Source organism: Gymnoscopelus microlampas (genome assembly GCF_963454915.1).
Source record: "Gymnoscopelus microlampas genome assembly, chromosome: 1".
Lineage (NCBI taxonomy): Eukaryota > Metazoa > Chordata > Actinopteri > Myctophiformes > Myctophidae > Gymnoscopelus > Gymnoscopelus microlampas.
The window spans coordinates 2,309,383-2,334,698 of NC_139962.1; the positions used below are offsets into that span (position 1 = coordinate 2,309,383).

At 43.8% G+C, this 25,316-nt stretch overlaps 1 protein-coding gene across 1 annotated transcript in view; it reads left to right on the top strand.

Moving 5' to 3' along the window:
• Positions 1 to 25,076, top strand: part of LOC311045024 (uncharacterized protein) — a 120,244-nt gene extending 95,168 nt beyond the window's left edge. Inside the window, exons 23-26 of the mRNA XM_084056835.1 lie at positions 20,808 to 21,061; positions 21,294 to 21,410; positions 23,401 to 23,542; positions 24,278 to 25,076. Of these exons, the coding sequence (XP_083912961.1) occupies positions 20,808 to 21,061; positions 21,294 to 21,410; positions 23,401 to 23,542; positions 24,278 to 24,612 (848 nt within the window). The 3' untranslated portion in view covers positions 24,613 to 25,076. The remainder of the gene's footprint in view (positions 1 to 20,807; positions 21,062 to 21,293; positions 21,411 to 23,400; positions 23,543 to 24,277) is intronic.
• Positions 25,077 to 25,316: the final 240 nt, after the last annotated feature.

The window sequence follows — 25,316 nt, forward strand, 5'->3', positions numbered from 1 at the left end:
AGGTCATCCACCCGTGGCAACGGATACTCCTCCAGCGTAGAGCACTGGTTCACTGTCAGCTTGTAGTCGCCACATATCCTTGCCGTTTTGTCTTCCTTTAGTACTGGAACAATAGGAGCCGCCCACCTTGAGAATTGTACAGGCTCTATGATACCCATTTTCTGCAAACAGTTCAGCTCCTCCTCCACAATACTTTTCATAGCATAAGGAACTGGCCTGGGCTTAAAGAACCGTGGCTTGGCATCCGAGTCCATATGGAGCTTCACAGACACGCCCTTCAGTGTCCCCAGCTCATCCTTGAACACCTCACTGTAGTTCTGCAGAATGTCCTCCACAGTGTGTGTGCGGGCATATTTAATTTCATGCCAATTTAGGCGGAGTTTGCGAAGCCAATCGCGGCCCAACAGACTAGGCCCGCTCCCTGTGGCTATCACCAACCTGGCTGTGTCTCTCTGACCTTCAGCTGCAATGTCCACATATATCACCCCTAAATGAGGTATGGGCTGTCCTGTATAAGTCCTGAGCTTGAGTTTTGAGGGCTTGATAGGAGGCAGACTACGCCCCCATGATCCCCTGTAGGTCTCCTCACTTATGACTGAGGCCGTAGCCCCTGAATCAATCTCAAACTTAATGTCCTGCCCATTAACAGTAACTGTGGCACAATAAGGCTCAGGTGGCTCCTCATCCGTTTCCACCCCAAACATATTATATGAACATGTGGCCTCCCCATCTTCTAGATGTTGTGTGGCTGCCTGAAACTGCTGAGGTCTCCTCCCCCCAGGCTTAACTCTCCCCTTAGAGCTCCTGCACTTTTTAGATAAGTGGCCCTTTTTGTTACATGCATGACAGATAGCATCCTTAAACTTGCAGTCATTAGCATAGTGTGACCCCCCACACCTAAAACATTCCACCCGCCTTTCTTGCTTACCAGTCTCCTTCCTGACTTGGTACACTGCCACTGACTGTGATCCATTCCCTTTTTGGATATCCTTAGCATCACTTGCAGCCATTTCCATGCCTAGTGAAATGTCCAAGGCTTTCTGAAAAGTCAATGGTGGTGTTTGTTTCTCCCAGCAAGCGGCGCTGAATGGCGTTTTCATTAATGCCGCATACTAATCGGTCACGGAGCATGTCATCTAACACTGCCCCAAAATCACAATGTTCAGATAGCTGCCGTAGCTCGGCTACGAAATTAGCCACAGACTGACCTTGCCTTTTGAATTGACTGTGGAATTTAAACCGTTGGACAATAACAGAGGGTTTTGGGTTGTGGTGGTTTCCCACGAGCTGGACAAGATCATCATATGCAATATCTCCTGGTTTCCGTGGAGTGGCCAAGTTCCTTATCAGCTTATAAGTCTTTGCCCCACACACACTCAGGAGAATAGAGCGCTTTTTAGCCTCCTCAGTAATGTCATTTGCAGCGAAAAAGTGTCCCAACCTTTCCTCGTACTCCGTCCAGTCCTCGTTTCCCTCCACAAACTCACTGATTGTCCCAAACGTCGTCACACATTGTCCACCGGCCGCATTCACCGGCAATTCCACGTTGTCGTCACCGTTCTCCACGTCTCCGTTCTGTGTCGCGTCGCTGTCACTGCTACTGCTGCTCATAGTAATCCAACTTGAGCACACGGTAATCCAGTTCACCTCGTCGCCAAAAATATGTGGTAACTTCACTCCAAGAAGGAACACACTCACGCTTTGATATCTTTGATTCTCTTTATCTCAAGACTCGTATGTGACAATACATGTACAGAACACTGTGGTGGTCACAAACATAGCTACATGCTAGCGGCTACATTTCCTATCTGCCGGTAGCACCGGAAGTAATCCCTTTTAACCCCCAAACCTGTGACACTGGGATTCATGGTCAACAGCTCCATCTGCAGGCATGACGCATAATAATAATCATAATAAATGTACTTTACAACAGGTTCCTTTGATAATTGTCGCTGGACAAAATAAATGAGTTTGTGACCGCGATGTTAAATAACAGCAAACCCTCTAATGTATTCACGTGCTGCCTGAGCAGTGCTGTGTCCAGTGTCCATTTGTGACAAAATTTTAGCACAAATGAATCACGTTTTAAGGGCATAAATGTACTCAACTTTGCACACACATCACAAGTGGCCTAATGGCTGTAGTAAAATGCATTAATCTGTGAGACTATTTGCCATTGTTTAAGGAGAATTAAGGAGTCAAGGCATTCCTTCTTCTCAGTTGATTTTATTAAGGAGAGAAGATAATTACTTACATGGTTACATAGGTCAGGACATGGCAGCTTTCAGCAGGAAAAGAGACAGAGTAAAACACAGCATTGATATTTATAGTTGGTGTGTATGCACATGCACACTCTTTTCTATAGGCTTGTGCATGTGGCGTGTGTGTTGAGGTCCACATGTCTAAACAGTGTGGATCCTATATGTGTGTATGTGCATGCACGGATGTACTTCAGTGTGCACGTAGGTGTGTGTGTTAGACTATGTGTGTAAATGTGGATGTGCTAGATTAAGAAGTTGGGGGTGTGTGAGAGCCTATTGTGAGAGTTGGTTAGAACAATATAGTGGTCACTAAAGGCAGATGACCCCAGGAGATACTGACATCTGGACCTGGGCTTTTCTCCCCCATGAAAGGGTGTAGAATTTCTGTAACTAATCCGGAATGTCTCCCAAACCAGCTAGTCAGCGTTAAGTTTGACCAGAGTAATCAATGGACTATGTTTATTAGGCCTTTGTAGTATTTAGTAGTATGCATAGTTATATTATAATGTGAGTGCATCACAATATGGGTACTGGTATATTAGTGTATAATGATATGTGATATTATGCATGGATGCAGGTATGTAAGTACAAAACCCATGTGTTGCCCTAGGTCACTGTTAGTCATTGACCATAGGAGCATCCAGTGTATGGCATCCTGTGGGGGATGTGTGTCTCTAGATCTGCTCTTTGTGTGTTCATCTTAGGTATTTTTAGAACTATGCTATTTCAAGATACTACAGACCCCCCTTGGAGGGCCACTAAGGTCCTCCATAAACGTGGGGACATGAAAACAATAGTTCTAAAACCACAAAGTAACACGAACAAACTAAAATGCATTAAAAGAACTAAAACATTAGTACCAAAACACAAACCATAAAAACCTGCTACTCCTCATGTAGAAAAAGAACAAATATGTTAGGATCATCCAGACCCCCCTCGGCAAACAAAAACTGTAACACAAATAGGCTACACAGGTCTCAAAAGATAACTAAAATGACAATCTATAAAAACAGAAGGACATACAAATCGCCATTTACTATGCGCGGCAAAACACTCAGAATCGCCTACATTAAAACGCACTAGCAAACGATCTTTGTCTTCATCAGGGTCTCTGACGGACATCTGTCTTCATGAACGGAAAACCCCGTCTCACAAGAAAAGATAGAGGAAAGTTAAGATAAAGCTGTAAAAGAGAAAAAAGAGAGGAGAGATGTACTGTATGTCCACGGGTTGAGGGGAGAGCGATATAGAGGGGCAAATGGGGCTCCTCTTGCTTTGAGTGTAGTTGTAATTGTCCAGGTCCAAGGGGTAATGACACCCCTGTCTGTGGGAGGGCTGTGGCCTCCCCTCTCCTCTGTTACATTGTCTCCAGATGTGACAACAGCTTGATTGATTGATTGATTGGCTCATAATGAAGTTGCTGATCCTTAATGGTCACTGGCATTTGCTTAGAAGAGTCAGGCTGTCGTTCCAGCCTCACTCCTGCAGTCCGGTTCCCTAAGCCTAGTCAACTTCTGACCTTCCTTAAAAAACAAGTCTAAAACATCACCTTTCTTGCCTGTTTTCTGTCCTGATTTGTACGTGCCTACAAGAACTTACATCATTCTAATAACCTCTGGATCAAAAGAGCCATATTGCTGCCATGGCTTGTCTAATCCAGGCCAGCGCTTATTCCACCTTTCGGAAATTGTGGAAATCCCTTGGAATAGGGGGTTATTCTGTTGTACTATCAACACAGGTGTCGTTGTGGGGGAAGGAGCTCTCGTTGGCTTGGCTCCCATCACTAATATCGATCAAGTATTCAAATAATATTGAACTATATATTTGATAGTTATAGTAGACCCTTGTAGGTGCACTGTGCATGGCCAGAAACCCAATAATAATAGTGTTTTTTGTTCATATAGTTTTGAATCAATGTTGAAAAGCATTAATAAACTATATTGTCACTATTAAAGGTTCATACACAGACCACAAACAATTGTCAGTCCACAACGCATCTCATTTGGCAATAGTGTTCAGTCTATGTAGACTGCATATGTTGAGAACGGGAATATAGGGGTGATAAGTTACTCCAATACAAATTACCATACGTTACTCTAAAAGTCGGCACTAAAACTACAAACTCACTGATGTCAAACAACAAGCTCATTTATAATCAGGGTAGGACGTGTGATTTTAGGCTGTGGGGCAGAATTGTTCTGTCAGCTTTAACCCTAATGCTCAACCTTGGTTCCGGGTTCCTTGGCTAAAGCAACCACCCCTGGGGGTGGGGGCCAACTTAGACTGGACTAGTCCCCCGCAGCATTAATTAGCTACCAGCAGATCTGTGCTCAGATCACAGGGGCGCGACTCCCCATGGTCACTGCGTGTTTTTAGGGAGGGCCTGTAAGCCGCCGCCTCCATGTCCTCTCATAAACTCACAGTCACACTTAAAAGCCAGTGATTGTTTCAGTCCACATCAAAATACCCTCCGTCCAACAAGCTACTCCTTGTGATCACTTTAAGACATCAGACTCAGAAAACAATTACTATGTTCAACTCACTATTTTTCATTACTATAGATAAGAACTTATATGTGTTTCCCTCTTTCTCAACTGCACTTATCTCTATGTATTTGATAACTGTCCTCCTATAGTATACTCCTAACATTTTCATGGACCTTGCTACTTCCTTTCCTTTCAAGAATATTGTCACACTTCCTTGTGCGTAATATACTACAATTTGTGGATGCAGATTATTGCAGGGCAAACCCCTTACAAACAATAATATGCATTATTGTCTCCTTATGAAGATCAAACGTTGCTCATATGTAGCTCTACATTTTTATGAATCACTCACAGTAATAATACGCTATTTTATTAAACCTGTCACTCATCTTCTCTTAATTTTTGTCCCCCCTTGTAACTTTTACATATCTCCCAAAAATAGTTTTCGTTCAGTACTACAGTGAATCTTCAGAAGTTGGTTTGTATCAATAGCTCTATTATACATTCACTCACCAGGCATACCCATTCAATCTTCTCTCTCACTCATACATGTTGTAATCATATACTGTCAAACATAACTTCATACACACAGGCATGTAACCTCTTCATTGAACCCCATGGCTTTCTGCCTACCCCAAATCTTATACTGTCACTAACTCCTCCCTATGTCTTCAGGTTTCGACGGCCAGGCGAACATAGTTCCTCCAGGCACTCAAAACTCCAAAATGATTCTTGGTAGAATGCACCTAGCCATGTTCACCACTTAAAACAAAAAAAGAGAACACTTTACCTATTTCAATGAGTCGATTCCATGCCCACACAACCACACACTCAAATAATAAATGTCAAACTACTGCTGTTAGGCTATTAAGTTTCAAATGGTTTTAGGGACAAACTGATCTTGTGTGATACAATGGACCGGCATCCCTCAGGTCATAGAAGGGGGCTGCTTGTGTCCATCCAGATGAAAGGCCTCTGTGTGGTCTGGTTGGCCGTCTGGATCTTTGTATCAGGGGGATGGCCTCAGAAGGTTTGGCTTGGTGTCATCCTCACTGGGAACTCCCCATGGCACATGTGAGCTCAACACAAAAGAAAATAAACAATTGCATTAGCGTTCATTCTTCAATTCTTCAAACCATAATCTCTACATCACATTAAATGCATAGGGTAAAAATTGGTGGGGCCAAGGGACTGTGGGTGCCCACTGGAAGGTGGGGGGCTTGAGGGGGTATAGAGACAGGGAGCCTCACATGCACTCACTCACTCACACACAAAAGGGTAAAAGATAACCAACAGACAGTGATTGATTGTTGTCTCCAGAATTAAATGTCTCAAACAGACTCTACTTTTTTTTTACGAATGTAAAGAGATTCACAATTACTACATGTTTCATTATGATTTCCCCTATTGTTATTAACGTGGTGAAATAGAAGATATGTGTTTGCACACTTTTAAAAACATGCTCACAATTATAATGTTTATCATTAGATGGAAAACGGTGCATTACTTATTTTAAAACTCAAACAGTACACTAAAATGCGTGGTGAGAATGTGCTGCCACATCATTTTTCTCTCTCAGCTATGGGCTCTAATCGGCCTTGTGCTCCCACTGCTCAGAGGAATGGGACACTGTGATTGGTTACATCTCTCCTGCTCCACCTCCCCCCTTGAAACATGAGAATCAGGTTTCAGAAACAGAGAGGAAAGTGTGCAGGAAAAAGAGACCGGAGCACTCAAGTACTACTCTCCAGGCAAAATGACAGGCCTGTGTGCACGTGTGCAGTTAGGTTCGTATTATGGTTGACTAAAGGCTGCAGCAAGAACAAACACAAGCGTCAATATAGGAGATAGGAGCAACTAACAAGCTCCCTCCAAGTAATTGATGCAATATTATACTTGAAACAACCTAAATTACATTACTGAAATTGACGAACCACCGAAACCGCTTGACTGTCTAAAATAAACCAAGGAAAACGATCAGTAAAATATAGCCATAAAAATGTAGTACCCCCCTTGACAATGTCTTAGGTAGGCGCAGCTAAAATAATAAAAAAATAAAAAATTGGAAAACTGTAAAAATCAAAATAACATGTAACCTATTGAGTATGCAAGACCGCTAATATGAAATAAACCAATTAAATAAAATATACTAAAATGTAATAAGCAATATGAGACATAAAGAAAAACAAGAGTTGGGTTGAAAGCAATGTAAAACAATTAAACCAACAATATAACAGTAGCTGTAAGAAATAAGTTAGCTTAGAATATTCCAAACTCAACTCAGAAACACACAGAAAAGGAATAGCAGCACTAGAGTTGTAGATCTTGCATTAATGTATGGGGAAACGTAATAGCTTGGTTAAATTGCTAGGAAGACAACTCATGCTGAGACAAGAGCAGTCATTACAACGTAGGCGGAGCGTAAAATATGATGCGGCAAAAACCCGCCCTCGAGAGGAGGATCTCAGTGACGCAGAACAAAGAAGGGACACCCTCAATAAAAAGAGAGGAGGGAACCCCCACGTACAAACGTAGTGACGTACTGAATCGTATTAGCAGCGTACCACGTGACCCGACACAAAGGCTAACAGTCTCGAATTGTCCGTTGAAAAATTAACAGCAGCTGATAACGTCACCATCAGCAAGTTTAAAATTTAGGATGACTAGTAGTAGCACAATAAGTATATTAAAGTAAAAAATAGTGATTCAGTTTGCAAACCAAAGCACATATAATCCAAGAAATTAATTAAAAGAATAGAGATGGTCACATGAGCGTTACCATAGCAACCAAAAAAACGGTTTATGGCAGCGACGTAAAAACGCGGAAGCAACAGAATGACAACAAAAATCAACTCGTTCCTCAAACGTGTAAAAGTGACAATAAAGGCTATAAATGCTCTAATCAAGCACATGGTTCAAGTGTCATGAGCAAAAGACGTATAGTCGCTGCTTTGGAATTACGTGACACCACTCAGTTAAGCCTATAGATGAACATTCATTTCACTCGCACGAGCTAGCCTCATGAGTTAGCAACCAGACATGCTAACGCGTCCCTGTCTCCCCCAAACAGAGGAGAAATAGGAGAGCACAACTTTCACTGTCTAACTGTGGAACACACCACTTAGCAAGACGTATTATCATTATCATCATTAATATTATTATCATTATTATCATCATTATTATTAATATTATTATCATTATAATTACTGTACTACAAAGACAGACACAGACACATCCACCGCTCACTGCAGCTGACAGGCAGACAAACAAAACATTTTCATCTCATCACTTGTACACATGTATAGCTTTTACATGTATGCAAAATGTATGAAACAAAACAAAAAGATGCACCCATACACACAACATAAAACAAAAACCCTCCAAAAAGACGTCAACATCGCATTCTCACGGAAAACCACAGTTTCCAGTGAATTTAAGTAACAGCTCTTCGGCCGTAACTCAACATTGTCCAGTCTCACGGAAAACTACAGTTTCCAGTGAATTTAAGTAACAGCTCTTCGGCCGTAACTCAACATTTTCCAGTCCAGAGGGTACCCTCGCAACACCCGGCGGATTCTTTTACAAACGCTAACCAATCAAGTAAGAATCCGGTAGCCATACGCTACAATTGAACTATGAATGAACAGATGACCAGTTTACGCAGACCTTATGATGGTCATTGAACCAAATATGTCCTAACGCATGGTGGCGAACATGTCTGATAATCGTGGGAGAATTTGGCCTCGTAACATTAGGTGTGGCTTATAAATTCATGCATCTGTCATCATCAATCCACGAAAACTAAACCCAAAACGCTTTAGCGCCGGCCTCCCCAACCAAAGCTGATCAGGCATATCATGGTATTCTAGAAGGATCCCTTGCCGTAACAGTAACTACTATCCAATCGAATAGTCATAGATTTTATTTGGTTTTTTGAATATTACATTTTTTATAGTCGAACTATGAATGGAAAGACGACTAATCATTTTGCAGATCTCATGAAGGTCTTGGGCTAATTCTTCCTATGCATGGGAGCCATCCACGGCTTATAGTCCTCGGAGATTAGTCTCGCAACATGGAGTGTGGCTTATAAAATCATACGTCCCCCATTCATCAATCCTCTTATTAGTTTACTTTTTTTTTTTTTTTTTTTTTTTTTTAGCTTCATGATCAGTCAGGCAAAATTATTAGGAGACAGAGCGAGACGACTTAATCTGATGCGTAATCGCCTGACACAGAGGCATATCTGCAATGTGAGCCATATACTTTTGACCAAACTTTCAATAAAAATAAATTTAACATGAATCCAAAACACTCCTTCAACAAAGGCAAAAAATAATGCCCCACAGATGGCAATTATAAAAATTAAAAAATAGGTTCTTGTTTTCGAAAACATTTTAAGGGACAAACTGTTGAGTCAAAATAAATGAACTCACCGTGCTGAAGATTGTCCCCAAAATGAATCAATGAAATCGGGACTGGTTCGCCATTTTTGTAGTAAAATGCATTAATCTGTGAGACTATTTGCCATTGTTTAAGGAGAATTAAGGAGTCAAGGCATTCCTTCTTCTCAGTTGATTTTATTAAGGAGAGAAGATAATTACTTACATGGTTACATAGGTCAGGACATGGCAGCTTTCAGCAGGAAAAGAGACAGAGTAAAACACAGCATTGATATTTATAGTTGGTGTGTATGCACATGCACACTCTTTTCTATAGGCTTGTGCATGTGGCGTGTGTGTTGAGGTCCACATGTCTAAACAGTGTGGATCCTATATGTGTGTATGTGCATGCACGGATGTACTTCAGTGTGCACGTAGGTGTGTGTGTTAGACTATGTGTGTAAATGTGGATGTGCTAGATTAAGAAGTTGGGGGTGTGTGAGAGCCTATTGTGAGAGTTGGTTAGAACAATATAGTGGTCACTAAGGTCAGATGACCCCAGGAGATACTGACATCTGGACCTGGGCTTTTCTCCCCCATGAAAGGGTGTAGAATTTCTGTAACTAATCCGGAATGTCTCCCAAACCAGCTAGTCAGCGTTAAGTTTGACCAGAGTAATCAATGGACTATGTTTATTAGGCCTTTGTAGTATTTAGTAGTATGCATAGTTATATTATAATGTGAGTGCATCACAATATGGGTACTGGTATATTAGTGTATAATGATATGTGATATTATGCATGGATGCAGGTATGTAAGTACAAAACCCATGTGTTGCCCTAGGTCACTGTTAGTCATTGACCATAGGAGCATCCAGTGTATGGCATCCTGTGGGGGATGTGTGTCTCTAGATCTGCTCTTTGTGTGTTCATCTTAGGTATTTTTAGAACTATGCTATTTCAAGATACTACATGGCTCAATAGCGCCCCCTATAAAATGTCAACGTTGAAGCCCCACAATACGGTTTCACCTACATGTATAGAAAAGATTAAACACCTGTATCATGTCCTGACTTACAAAAAAGTCTCTTGGAGCCATGACCTAAATCCAACGGGAAATCAGCCGTTTTGAATTTATTGTGGCGTTCCAGTGCCATTTTCACGGGTCGTACTTTAACAAACTCATCCTAAGAGGACTGTCAGATCCGCCTCAAACTCGTTCAGAGTACACAAAAGACCTTAATGATGAAAAGTTATCAAAAGCGTGAGTTTTCGTAAAATGGTGTGACCGCGGCACAGCGTTAAACGTCCTTGTTTCACCGGCAAACAGGAAGTGAAAATAGCTGATCTTCAAGGTAATTATTTTTCTCTTTCATTTTCACGTATTGAACCGATTGTCGTAGCTACTTGTAAGTGGCCTCATTGGGCTCGTTTGAGAGGCCTTGTCCTTCATTGGAGTTAATTTGCCCCACCCCCTTTTCTGATATTTCATAGTTTATATCTTTTGCTATAACTTTTGAAAAGTTTGTCGCACAGAGTCATGAGTCGCCTCAGTGGCCTCGATTGAAAATCCTTGTCCTGAGTTTCTTAGCTCTTCTCCCTGAGCTCTGCTTACACAAAGACCTCAACGACTTTTTGAAAACAACGTGACCGCGGCGAAGCGTCAACCTGGAGAGTCTGTGAGATCCAAATCCGACGCCGGGACATGCCGCTCCAAACTGGTTCCTACGCGGTGTTGCCGGTCAGAACTGGCTCCGGCGTGGCAGTTCTTGTCCCGGGCGATCCAGGTTCCTAACGGCTCCGGTGCGGTTCCGGCCGGTTCTTCCCCGGCGCACCGGGCACCTCTGCGGCTCCAGAGGTTGTTCTCCGGCACACCAGCAACACTGTGTCTTAACCGGTTCCCCTGCAATTATTTCCTGCTCGGGAAGGCTTTCCTGTGGTTCTGAGCGGCTCCGAGCGCACAGTGGCCCATCAGAACATAATAGTTTACATTTATTAGTCATGGCCACTAAAATACTACATTAACATAAATGCTCTATAATGAGACACAAGGGAACAGCCACACATATACTAGAGTCGTTTTACAAATTATTTTGTTTATTTTTAATAGAGAAGTCGGGATGTTCATATTCATTTTGGACCTTTAATAACAGACCTTATAATGACAGAAAACTAAATGTGTGTTGCTAATCAAGAGCCTCTCTCTCGCTCGCTCGCACACACACAAAAACACACACAAACGCGCGCGCACGCACACGCGCACACACACACACACACACACACACACACACACACACACACACACACACACACACACATACATACACATAACACACACATAACACACACACACACACACACACACACACACACACACACACACACACACACACACACACACACACACACATACACATACACATCCAACTCCCCAGTCTTGACTCTGAAGTGTGTGAGTTTGTTTGGCTAATTTTTTGGTCAAGTGTGACGGTGGCCAGGTTGTCACATGTAACTTGCCACTTCTTTTTAGAATGCTGACACTCTTTACTTTGTCTCAATAATAAATAAATAACAATACACATTAAACTCACAACAATAAAATATCAGTTGCACGGTAAAGTGCGGGGTGCGTAATTACTGTGAGAATAATACTGTTTGTTAGGTACTGCAAGACTACGCCACCTTTTTATTTAAGAGGTAGGGTCCTCTGTAACACTCTTTCTTAGGCTATTCACAGGTTCGAGTTTACCCAGGTAAGTACAATACTTTTAAATGAGAACAACACTTCAACACATATCCCTTGGAGAAAGCTGGACGGAAACAGGTTTGTATAAAAAGGTAATCTATTTTATTAAGCTAATACAGTGGCGTCTATAAGCCATAAAATATTGAAAAGCATAAACAAAATATAACACTAATTCTAAAACCTCAACCTCCTAATGCGCCCACTAACTAACTAAAATACAGGAATACAGACAATCACCAAACACTAAAAACAGACAGGGCTTGTGCAAACTATAGCAAATAAATAATGAATTTAGCGTTAAAGTGCCAACTATTACTGAAGCAGTAAAGTGCCAAGTGCCAATTCAATTGCTATATGTCATATACTCATCACGGTTCAATGCAAAAGGTGGGAATGTCCTTATATGGGGTTTAACTGGAGCGGGGGTTTAGGCCAGGAATCACTGTCTCTTCTTGTCTTCGTGCGTATTGCCTGCAATCATAGAAACTAGAACCAGTTCATCTGTTCAGGTATATTTCACATATGAGGTTTAGGACCGTGGGTTTATAAAGGTAACGTTGCATAGAAGGACACTTACTCGCCCGCCAGACTGTACGTCTGGCTTTGAGGGTGTGAAGCGCGCAACGTTATCGCCACTGGACCTCTCCTCCGTTCCTTGGTTCGTCTGTCTGTCCTCCCCGTCTCTGCTGCTACTGCGCCGTCTGCTCACCGTCCGCTGCTGGTGGCTTGGTACGTGCCGCGATCACTGTATTCCCCACCTCTGCTCCGTGGTATGTCTGCTCCTCCTGTGCACAACCGTCCCTTCTGGCTGTCACTTCCACACTGCCCTGTATGCCTGTCTCTCTGCTGTCCAAGTGGCTCGCGCTCACTTTTGAATAAGGTGGGCCACACCCTACTCCGCCCTCATTCGCTCTGCCACCAGCGTGACCTGGGGACATTGGCCGTCCGCTGTCACAAGGCCAATGTCACACAGCCTATAGGGGAGTCCAATGTCAAGTGGCTCGGGGACCGGGGGGAAATACATTGTCAACCATAAAACATGCAGTGCAGAAATATAGTTAAGAGAATGATGTTTTTAAGTGCGTAATACAGGTTTTTCATCATCAATAAAAAATGTTACAATTTGGTTTCACCCCCCTGCTTTGACCCTGTCACATCCCCCCCCACTTTTCCGTTGCCAGTCCCTGCAACTGTCCCTAATCATGTCCATACCTCTGGGGTGGCTGGCCTATATTTGCTCTTCCCGAGCGCCGTGGCTCATCTGGTGCTCTCGGGACGGAGAGAAACCCATAATACTGCGGCGTTGTTGCTTCTACCTGCTCGGGCTGCACTACAGCTGGGGGGTCCTCGTGGGGCGACCTGGGGGCTACACACACTTTCAACGCATTTCTATGTATGGTCTTTTCTCGCCCCCCCCTTCTCGGGTCTGACTCGGTACACCAACCCCGTAGCTCCCACCTGTTCCATCACTGCGTAAGGCTCGGGGTCCCACCACGTACTCAATTTCCCCTGGCCATCTCTCTTCCTATTTCGAATCCACACTCTCTCTCCTGGTAATAGGGGTGTAATACCGGCCCTACGGTCATAAACCTGCTTTCTCCTCTTGGCCGTTTCTCCCATCCTCTCCCCTGCGGTCCTATAAGCTGTCGCCATTCTCTGTTGGTGGTCCTGTACCCAGCCACCCACTCCCATGCGCTCTTGCGCTGACTGCACTCCTAACTGGACATCTATAGGGCGCCTCAAATGTCGGCCAAACATTAAGTAGGCGGGGGCATAACCCGTAGCACTATGGATCGTGTTGTTATAAGCATGAACTAACTCGGGTAAGTGCTCATTCCATCTTCCTTGTTTATCAGTGTCTAGTGATCGCAACATGTTCAGTAATGTCTGATTAAATCGTTCCACTCCACCGTTCCCAGCCGGGTGGTACGGAGTGGTGCGACTTTTTGCAATACCATAAGTCTGACATAAATGGTGCATTAACTCGGACTCGAAGTTGGGGCCTCGATCTGAGTGGAACCGGGCCGGACAGCCGAACGGCTGGATAATATGCGTCCATAACGCACGGACAGTGGTGTGCGCAGTCTGGTCTCGGGTGGCAATAGCCCAACTATAACGGGTGAATAAGTCAGTAGCTACCAGAATGTTTTGCCACGCATCAGCAGGCCTACCTAATGTGAGGAAATCAATGGCTATTACTTCTAGTGGATATGAGACTTCAAAGGGTTGTAAGGGGGCCCGAGGCTCTGACCTGTTCCTCTGCAGGCTGCAGGCGACACAACCCTGTTGTAACTGACGCACCGCTCCCTCCATGCCTGGCCAATAGAACCGACGTCGCAGCTGGGCCAAGGTCCTCTCCAACCCAGCATGCGCCGCGGCCGTGTGGATTCCTCTCCATACCTCCTCTCCGCGTGAACCTGGACAAATGATCTGTGAGTATTGTTCTTTGGTATAAGGATCGGTCACCTTCCTATATAACACATGATTTCGTATAATCAGTTTGTTCCACTGGCGTAACAGTTGCCGCGCTCCCCGAGTCCAATTCTTCCTCTCCACCATATTAGGGGCTCTCCCCCGTTCCACGCACCTCTTCACCACCTGCACATCTGGATCCCGATCCTGCGTCTCTCTCCACTCATCCTCCCGGGCTGCTGGCGTCGATTGTACAGCCGCCACATCTACAGGCTGCACTGGGAACCGCGATAGGGCATCAGCGTTGGCGTTGTTTTTGCCCGGTCGATACTTGATGTCGAAAGTAAACGACGCAAGTTGAGCAGCCCACCGTTGTTCCACAGCTCCCAATCTAGCCGTTTGGAGATGCGCAACAGGGTTATTGTCCGTGAATATTGTGAATCGAGCGCCAGTGAGATAATCTTTAAACTTCTCGGTCACGGCCCATTTAAGGGCCAAAAGCTCCAATTTGAACGAGCTATAATTTGCGTCATTCTGCTCGGTCGGGTGGAGACTGCGGCTTGCATAAGCTATTACACGTTCGTGACCGTCTTGGACCTGGGCTAGAACCGCTCCCAACCCACGGCCACTCGCATCAGTGTAAACCACAAAAGGCTGTGTATAATCCGCATACGCTAACACCGGGGCTTGTGTGAGGGCACTCTTTAACGCATCAAACGCCCGCTGGCACTCCGAAGTCCACTCGACTTTACACTGGTGGGATTTTACGTCATTTGGGATTCCTATCAATAAGTTGTTTAAGGGTCGTGCTATAGCAGCAAAAGAGGACACGAAACGCCTATAGTAACCCGCTAGACCTAGAAACGCGCGGACCTCGCGGACCGTTGAGGGTGGTGTCCAGTCCCGCACTGCCACCACTTTCTCCGGATCGGGCCGCACTCCCTCTTTGTCCACGACATGGCCCAGAAATTGCACTTCCCTCCGCAGAAGTTTGCATTTGTCTAACCGCAGCTTCAGTCCATGTCTCCACAGGCGTTGGAAGACGAGCTCGAGGTGCTGTAGATGAGAGGAGAAGTCAGGTGAATATACTATAATGTCATCAAGATATACCAGCAAGGATTCTGTCACCTGACCACTCAGACACTGCTGCATCAGCCTCTGGAACGTCGCGGGCGCATTACAAAGCCCGAACGGCATGCGTTGAAACTCGAACAGGCCCAGCGGGGTCGTAAAGGCGGTCTTCTCCCGGTCCCGGGGATCCATTCCTACTTGCCAATACCCGCTGGCCAGGTCTAACGTGGAGAACCATTGCGCCTTCGTCAGGCTGGTGAGCGTCTCTTCTATCCTGGGTAGGGGGAAGGCGTCCTTGTGCGTCACGGCGTTAAGTTTCCTGTAGTCGACGCAGAACCTCCAGCTGCCATCTTTCTTCTTGACCAGTACGATAGGTGCCGCCCACGGACTGCAACTCTCCTTGATGACTCCCTTCTCCAGCATCTCATTCAGGAGGGTCTTCATCTCCCGGTACATGGAGGGCGGCAACGGCCGGTGTCGCTCTCGTATGGGTGCCGCGTCTCCGGTCGGTATCTGGTGTTGCACGACGTCCGTCCGTCCGAAATCCTCGTCATGGATGGCGAACACCTTCTTCCACCGACACAACATCTCGTGTAACTCTCTCTTCTGCGCCTCCGGCAGGTCATCACGCTCCGTCAACACTTCCATCTCTTCGGGCAGGGTCTTCAGTGGTCCATCATCTTCCACACTGATTACGGCCACTTCCACCTCTCCGTCGGTCCCCAGGGACAGGCTCAGGTCCCTGCCGCCTCGGACATCCGCTTCTTCCACCGGGTACAGCCTCCCCAGCTTCTGGTGGCGGTCCAGGACCAGACTATATGCGTGTGGGTTGCACACTCGTATGGGAACACGTCCGTGGCGCACCGTGACGAGGGCACGGGCCACTCCCAAATCTTTTCCATCCGGCAAGGCTTCCATCAAGGCCTCGTAGTCCGCTCCATTTGGTCCTCTCCAAGCGCGGCCCCAGATCATCACTTCACTCTGCGCGGGGATTCGAATCTTCCGCCGGCCGACCGGCCACACATAACCGATGGACCCATCTTCGTTCGTCACTGCCTCCACCCTCCTACAGGTGGCGAATGCGTCCTTCCACAGCGTCCTTCCCTGCTGACATGGAAACACAGGCCTCCCAGGCCATTTAAAGAGGGCATGCCATACAGCGTTCACGACATTCATCCCAATAATCAGCGGTTGAGTACAATGTTCATCTTTCACGATTACAACTCCTCTCCCTGGGATCTTCATTCCCTCCAGCTCTAGGTCCAATATGGCATAGCCAGTGTACGGTAAGTCAAGACCATTAGCGGCGCGTAATTTAAAAACAAGGGGCCCATTTCCCAACGTTAGGTGTGAGAATTTTTCCTCAAATAAGCTTTGCTGCATTAATGTGACTTGTGACCCAGTATCCAGTAACCCCCTTAAGTGGACTCCTCCCATAGTGATCCCAATAGTCGGACAGTCCCCAATAAACACTTCATTAGCCCTTGATCTGGCGAGTGCGCGCTGCACCCCTGTCTCCCGGACCTCGGCGACAGGGCGTACTAGTTTAAATGATTGGGGTCAGATTTACAAAAGCGAGCAATGTGCCCAGACTGCCTACAGCTCCTACAGATCGGCCTACCTCCCTCATCCCACTCGTTGCGTTGGTACGGCTCCCGGCGTCGTTCAGATGGAGGCGAACCGCGAGGTCGTGTATCGGTGGTGTTGGGTCGAAGGAGCGGTCTGATCTCTTTCATGAGCTCCTGCGTAAACCCCTGCATTTGCGATTTGACGTCTTCCATAATCTCCTGTTTCAGTTTCTCTCTCCATTCAGATTCCTGTGAGGGTGTTGGGATAGAGACAGGTTTAACAGCATGGCACAAGATTTCAGCAGTCCCTTCTCTTCTATGTTCAGTGTCTAGTAGGAAGGCCTCATTTTTTAGGGCGGCGAAGTCTTCTGTGGGGTTTCGACGGGCATATATTCTTAAGGCTTGACCCAGAGGGCCTTCAGACAGTCCTACAAGTAACTGCTCTCGCAGAATGGCATCGGAGGGAGCGGTGTCTGGGTCGAGCCGCCGCAGCCCGCAGAACAACTCTCTAAGCCTCAAAATATAAGCCTGCACACTTTCGCCTGCGCGTTGCGCACAGCCATAGAACAAGGCACGAGCTTGGGAAGCAGAAACAGATGTTTTATACAACGTGTCTAAACATTTAAAGACTTTGGCCACTGTATTGCGATCTTCCTTGTCAATTACACTAATTTGTCGCTTAGCTTCCTCAGTAAGGGTCTGTACTACAAAAGCAACTTTTTTCTCCTCTGTTAAATCCTGAGTGCCCAATAATCCTTTAATCTGTTCTCTCCATTCCCTGTATTTCTCCTCACCTTCTATGCCCGAAAACTTAGGTAGCCACGGTGCCCCTGGATACACTGGCATCATCATCATTACTTTCTTGATTCAACCAAACAAAACAAAACAAAAAGCAGCAAAACAGCAAAATTTCAATACAGTTTCTCTTAGGGATTTTGTGTTGTTCTCTACCCAGTCCTGCCGCGCTACGCCAAATATGTGACGGTGGCCAGGTTGTCACATGTAACTTGCCACTTCTTTTTAGAATGCTGACACTCTTTACTTTGTCTCAATAATAAATAAATAACAATACACATTAAACTCACAACAATAAAATATCAGTTGCACGGTAAAGTGCGGGGTGCGTAATTACTGTGAGAATAATACTGTTTGTTAGGTACTGCAAGACTACGCCACCTTTTTATTTAAGAGGTAGGGTCCTCTGTAACACTCTTTCTTAGGCTATTCACAGGTTCGAGTTTACCCAGGTAAGTACAATACTTTTAAATGAGAACAACACTTCAACACATATCCCTTGGAGAAAGCTGGACGGAAACAGGTTTGTATAAAAAGGTAATCTATTTTATTAAGCTAATACAGTGGCGTCTATAAGCCATAAAATATTGAAAAGCATAAACAAAATATAACACTAATTCTAAAACCTCAACCTCCTAATGCGCCCACTAACTAACTAAAATACAGGAATACAGACAATCACCAAACACTAAAAACAGACAGGGCTTGTGCAAACTATAGCAAATAAATAATGAATTTAGCGTTAAAGTGCCAACTATTACTGAAGCAGTAAAGTGCCAAGTGCCAATTCAATTGCTATATGTCATATACTCATCACGGTTCAATGCAAAAGGTGGGAATGTCCTTATATGGGGTTTAACTGGAGCGGGGGTTTAGGCCAGGAATCACTGTCTCTTCTTGTCTTCGTGCGTATTGCCTGCAATCATAGAAACTAGAACCAGTTCATCTGTTCAGGTATATTTCACATATGAGGTTTAGGACCGTGGGTTTATAAAGGTAACGTTGCATAGAAGGACACTTACTCGCCCGCCAGACTGTACGTCTGGCTTTGAGGGTGTGAAGCGCGCAACGTTATCGCCACTGGACCTCTCCTCCGTTCCTTGGTTCGTCTGTCTGTCCTCCCCGTCTCTGCTGCTACTGCGCCGTCTGCTCACCGTCCGCTGCTGGTGGCTTGGTACGTGCCGCGATCACTGTATTCCCCACCTCTGCTCCGTGGTATGTCTGCTCCTCCTGTGCACAACCGTCCCTTCTGGCTGTCACTTCCACACTGCCCTGTATGCCTGTCTCTCTGCTGTCCAAGTGGCTCGCGCTCACTTTTGAATAAGGTGGGCCACACCCTACTCCGCCCTCATTCGCTCTGCCACCAGCGTGACCTGGGGACATTGGCCGTCCGCTGTCACAAGGCCAATGTCACACAGCCTATAGGGGAGTCCAATGTCAAGTGGCTCGGGGACCGGGGGGAAATACATTGTCAACCATAAAACATGCAGTGCAGAAATATAGTTAAGAGAATGATGTTTTTAAGTGCGTAATACAGGTTTTTCATCATCAATAAAAAATGTTACAATTTGGTTTCACCCCCCTGCTTTGACCCTGTCACACAAGCAAAACTGTTCTTCCACTGTTCTTATTTGATTGGAATACAAACATTTAATCATGAAAATGATCACAATACACTGCTGTTGGCAGTATTGTGATTTTCATTATAAATGTCCTCTGAACGGCCTGTACGACCACGTGTTCATTCGTTTACACATTTTGGTTTGCTAAACAAAGTCCTGTGTGAACGCTAACCAGACCAAACACAAAATCGTCACCTTGCTAAACTAATGGCCTATGTCATTTTTTAAAGTTTTTCAGGGGAAAAAAACTGATCCAAAACAAAACTATATGATTTTTCTTAAAGGTAGGGTAAGTGATTTGCTTTGGTTAAAATAAGTGTTAAATAGCTCTATATTCTGATAGTACTCTACGCTAGAGTGTTTGTTCAGGATTAGGAGTCTCCTTGTCTCCAGGACAGAGAACTCAATCAGGATACAGATTAAACAAGTGAAATTGGAAGTGATGACACTAAGAAATGAGCAGGCAAAATTGGAACTGGAACACTATACAAATTAAGCTTAAAAATTGGTACTTTCTCCTGATTGGCTGAGATTTTGACACCTACCGAAAAATGTATTTTCTGTTTATTAAAGAGCTGGAGAGACAGGGAGACTCCTGTTACTGAACAAACACTCTATAGCAATGATTACTATCAGAATGTAGTGCTTTAACCTTTTAACAAAATATTTTTTGTTTTAACCAAAAAATATCACTTTTAATCTTTTCACCCAAAATGTTTATAACAAATTATGACTATTTAAATAGACATAACACTGTCGGTCAGTTATGTAACATAAGAGATTTAAATAGGTTTAAATAGGTTTAAATCTGACTTAAATACAATACAATAAATACAAATAAATACAAAAAATGGCCTAAACCTGTAAATAAGTTGGCCTAAGTCACAAAACCATGTGACTTAGGCCAAAAACAATGCCTATTTTGGCCTAAGTCACAATAGGGAGTTAGGCCATTATACTAAAAGGAGAGTGAACATCATGATCCTTTTCAATTAGGAGATGGGCCATTTTACCAGAGGTGGCCAGTGTCATGAGGAGCTGACTTAGGCAAAAATATAAATTTCCTCAAAAAATGACTTGGGCCATTAGTTTAGCAAGGTGACAAATGCAACATAATATAACAATTAATATGTTTAAATCCATGAAGGGATGATGTATTTGATCAAAGCATCTGACAATGTTAAACTGAGACGGTTTATGCATGTTGTTAAAGACATCACATGTTTCTTTTTAAAGATTTACTTTTTAGGCTTTTATACCTTTATTGATAGGACATTAGGCTGACAGGAAATGGGGAGTGACATGTAGCAAAGGCCGTCGGGACCTGAACCCGCGACACGCTGTCAGGCTACACTGAGCCTATAGGTGCCTGGACCGCTATGCCAGCGGCCCGAGCCATCACACGTTTCTTTTGAGCTTTTTTACCATGAAATGTAATCTATAATGTTTTAAAACCCTTTCACAGGTTATAACCTGGCTGTGGTCCACATCACAGACGATGGGATAGAGCTCTTAGAACCGCTGGAAGTGACCAAGACTCATGTGATTGTGAATGTGACCCACCTGTCTATCTATGGACTCGTGTGGAAGAAGATTAACGAGATGTACAACTACATCAAATCAACATACGGTCAGGTTCTGCTGTTCCTTCCACCACCAGAACGTCGAACAAGGAAACTGATTGTGTTGATGCTGCCGAGTAATGTTTCTGCCAAAGAGGTAAAATGTTATCTGTTAAATAGCTAGCATCTCACAGTTATTGAACTTACATTCAGATTTTGAAAACACAGCCAGAGGCTAGTCTGTAGTGACACTGACAGCCAGTTTAAGATCAAAGTTGATATGCTGTATAGTGGGCCTATAAAGACAAACTAGTGATGATGGAAACAACAAGTATCACACATGATGATTGAACCATCTGGTCATAAGTTGTGTGTTGGTGTCATTGTAGGTGAAGACACATCATACAGAGAAGAAATACAAAGAGACCACCTCCGAATGTGTTTTCATCCGAAACCAACGCTACAAACTGCAGACTACATGTACTTCATATGAAGTACAACCTGAGGTATCACACATTAAAACTACAACCTGACTTTATTATGTTTAAACAGAGTGAGTCATGATAATATCCTGCTAGTACTATTACTGATACTATGATTACTATCACTACAACTACTACCATTCCTACCACTGCTAATGTACTACAAAACAATAGTTCATTGTCATATCACTGGTTTACAGTTGTAAAAAGTGGATACTAATAATACAACTTTATTTGTATAGCACTTTTTTAAACAAAGTTACACAGTGCTTGAACAACACAATAATACAATAACAGTGATTCCCTTGAAATTCATTCAAGGGAGAAGAAGAGAAGGAGGGAGAGAGGGAGAGCAAGGAAAATAAAAACATTAAATTACCATGTCAAAGAGAACATACAGTATACACACAGTATGAGACCATCAGATACAGTATGTACATGAGGTTAAACCAGGGGTCTTCAACCTTTTCAGGCCAGGGACCCCCTAGCCTCGATCTCCAAGCTTTTAGTTTTTAGTTTTGCTAAAAAATAAAAGCCTGGACCAGCGCGTCGTGTTTCATTTCCCCAACCAACCAGAGTGCAGTGGGCGTGAAAGCAGGAAGGCTAGTAAAGCCTTGGGACCCCCAAACTGATGGGGTGATGGAGCAGGGACCCCCTACCTCGTCGGGTAGGGGGGGCTACCACATATATTGTATATGTATTTATATGTATATGTATAGACCAATTATTTGTTAACCAACATTGAGACTGGACGCACAGGTGATTGTTTCATGCAATCAATTCTCAGCCTGTTGTTTCGGGGTGCTGCTGGTTTCAGCACACCCCACCCCCTCTAACCTCTAACCCCAACCCCCTCTAACCTCTAACCCCAACCCCCTCTTGTGTGTTGGCTAGTGCTGCGCGTCCTAGCGAGACCTGACAGAATGGGTTTGACGCTTGCGCAGTATGACGCTTGCAACCAGTGTGACGTCGTCTGTTAAGGGGTCTATGAACATGAAAACAATGGTTGCCTGCTCCTATACGCACAGGTTGTCCCATTAGTAGCCATGATTCACATGACGCTCGTCTGTCACAAGCGTCATGGCGCTACTTGTTCCTGTTTTTTGAAAATTGTACATTTACAACCCGTACATCTACATACAGTAAACGTTCAGATTTCAAATATAAAGTGCTGACCCCCCGGATCTTACAAGTTAAAGTTATCTGCCGTATTGTTCAATAAAAAAGCTTTTCAATCCGATCACCAGCCATTTTCGGGTTAGGGTTACGGTTAGCACTTAGTTATTTGAAATCTGAACGTTTATGTAGCTGTGCTGGTTGTAAATGTAAGATTTCCAAAAAACAGGAAGAAGTAGCGCCATGACTGTCATGGTATGACAGTCGTGTTTCAGGGCTATCCAAGAAGGTGTGCAAAAGGACCTTTCTCTACAAAATATGTACAAACCATGTTATTGTGCATTCAATACTAAGCTATTGAAATTCATCTTGTTATGTTTGAAGACATATTGACATTTTTGGAAAAAAATAAAGTTTTTAAAGTTTTTAAAAACAAATATATTGTTTAATCAAACAACAATTTTGCGGACCCCTGCAGTCAGGGCGAAAAATGCACCCATAAAAAAATAAAACAATTTAAAAAAGTAGTTTTTTTTTGTTGTTTTTGTTTGTTGTTTTTTTATTAAATAACATTTAACAACAAAAACTGTCCGTTGCCTAGGGCACATTTTGACATTAACACGGCCCTGTCTGCAGTACCCCCTGTTGAAGATCTCTGGGTTAAACATAAGGTGATTATCACATTGGTGGGTCCACATAGTGGCAAGTATGTGCATGATTAGACATATGGTTGCAAAAAGAGAAGAAAAAAATAGGGCAGAAACTTTACAGGTAAAACAAAATATCACATGGCAGGTCCACAGGGAACATAACATCCTCATGAAGATGCGGAGGGGGGGGGACGGTTCATAAATCTGTTTTATTGTTGTATAGTTATCCATCTAATCTCTGTTTTCAGTCTGTGGTTTATCGTCTGAACTTTGGACCAAATTTCCATCCAACGTTTGAGGTGAACATGGATCTCAGCGAAGAAGTCGTCTCGTTGGCAATACTGGGACCAGAGGACGACCAGGTCTGGAAGGGAAAGATTGTACTGGAAGGTAAACAGACTTATTCATCCACCTCAGAGTTATTCAGTTTAATTGATTTATTATTCAACTTTATTTTCACCACCATAAGTATCTTTTGTGTAGAAGACTTACTTAACTAAACTTACTTAAAGGTAGGGTAAGTGATATTTTTTGGTTAAAACAAAGAGTATTTTGTTAAAAGGTTAAAGCACTATATTGTGATAGTAATCATTGCTATAGAGTGTTTGTTCAGTAACAGGAGTCTCCCCGTCTCTCCAGCTCAGAAAATACATTTTTCGGTAGGTGTCAAAATCTCAGCCAATCAGGAGAAAGTACCCATCTTTAAGCTTCATTTTTATAGTGTTCCAGTTCCAATTTTGTCTGCTCATTTCTTAGTGTCATCACTTCCAATTTAACTTGTTTAATCTATAACCTGATTGAGTTCTCTATCCTGATTGGATAAAATTGGAAATGAAAATGAAAATGAAACGAAAATGCATTTTCTGTTTTATAAAGAGCTGGAGAGACAAGGAGACTCCTTTTACTGAACAAACACTCTATAGCAATGAGTACTATCAGAATATAGAGCTATTTATCACTTATTTTAACCAAAGAAAATCACTTACGATATGAGGAAGGTGTGGTTAACATTAGACTATTTATACTTGAATCAATCAAACATCCTTTCATGTGTTAAGGTGCATTGTTAGCTTTTTATTTGATGCCAATAAATGACTCTTATCTTTCATCCAAAATGCCTTCCAGGCGCCGGCCCGAGTCAGCCAAACCTGTCGACAACGATGATGACATCACAGGGAGCGGAGACGCTGCTGTCCGCCGTGCGAACAGAGTTTGTCAAACGAGTGTCGGACCCCGTGCTCAATGGTCTGCTGGACAAACTGCTGGAAGAGAAGGTTCTCAACGATGAAGAGATGAACTCCATCAGATCAGAGGCATACAGCCAAGAGAAAGCCAGGCAATTCATCGACATGGTGAGAAATAAAGGGAACCAAGCATCTCTGAAGATGATCACTGCTCTTCGTCAAATGGATCACAACCTTCATGAGCAACTGGGTTTAGACAAACTCTTCTTCTGTTGAGGATCATAATGTTGTCTGAAGACTAGAAATGATCTGATCAGCAGGATCTCACATCTCAGGGATGTTTTGTCAGGAAATATTAGATGCAGAACATTTAATTTGACCCATAAGCAGTGGTGTCATGGGGGCCACACGGGGTATGACAGCGTGTGGCCAGTACATTTTTTCACGCGCAAGGTGCGGCGCGGTACAGAGCACGCACGTAGATTCACGAGCCAAGTACCCAAATGGCTACTTTGCATAACAGGTTTACAAGTGAGTGTGAAAATGTGTTCTCACTTCTCACATCTATAGGCTACACAGTAACAACACAGCATGTTGTCTTCAGTAGGGCTGTCAGTATCTTATCTGTATATACATCTATAGAATACACAGTAACAACACAGCATGTTGTCTTCAGTAGGGCTGTCAGTATCTTATCTGTATATACATCTATAGAATACACAGTAACAACACAGCATGTTGTCTTCAGTAAGGCTGTCAGTATCTTATCTGTATATACATCTATAGAATACACAGTAACAACACAGCATGTTGTCTTCAGTAGGGCTGTCAGTATCTTATCTGTATATACATCTATAGGCTACACAGTAACAACACAGCATGTTGTCTTCAGTAGGGCTGTCAGTATCGTATCTGTATATACATCTATAGAATACACAGTAACAACACAGCATGTTGGCTTCAGTAGGGCTGCTGTATCC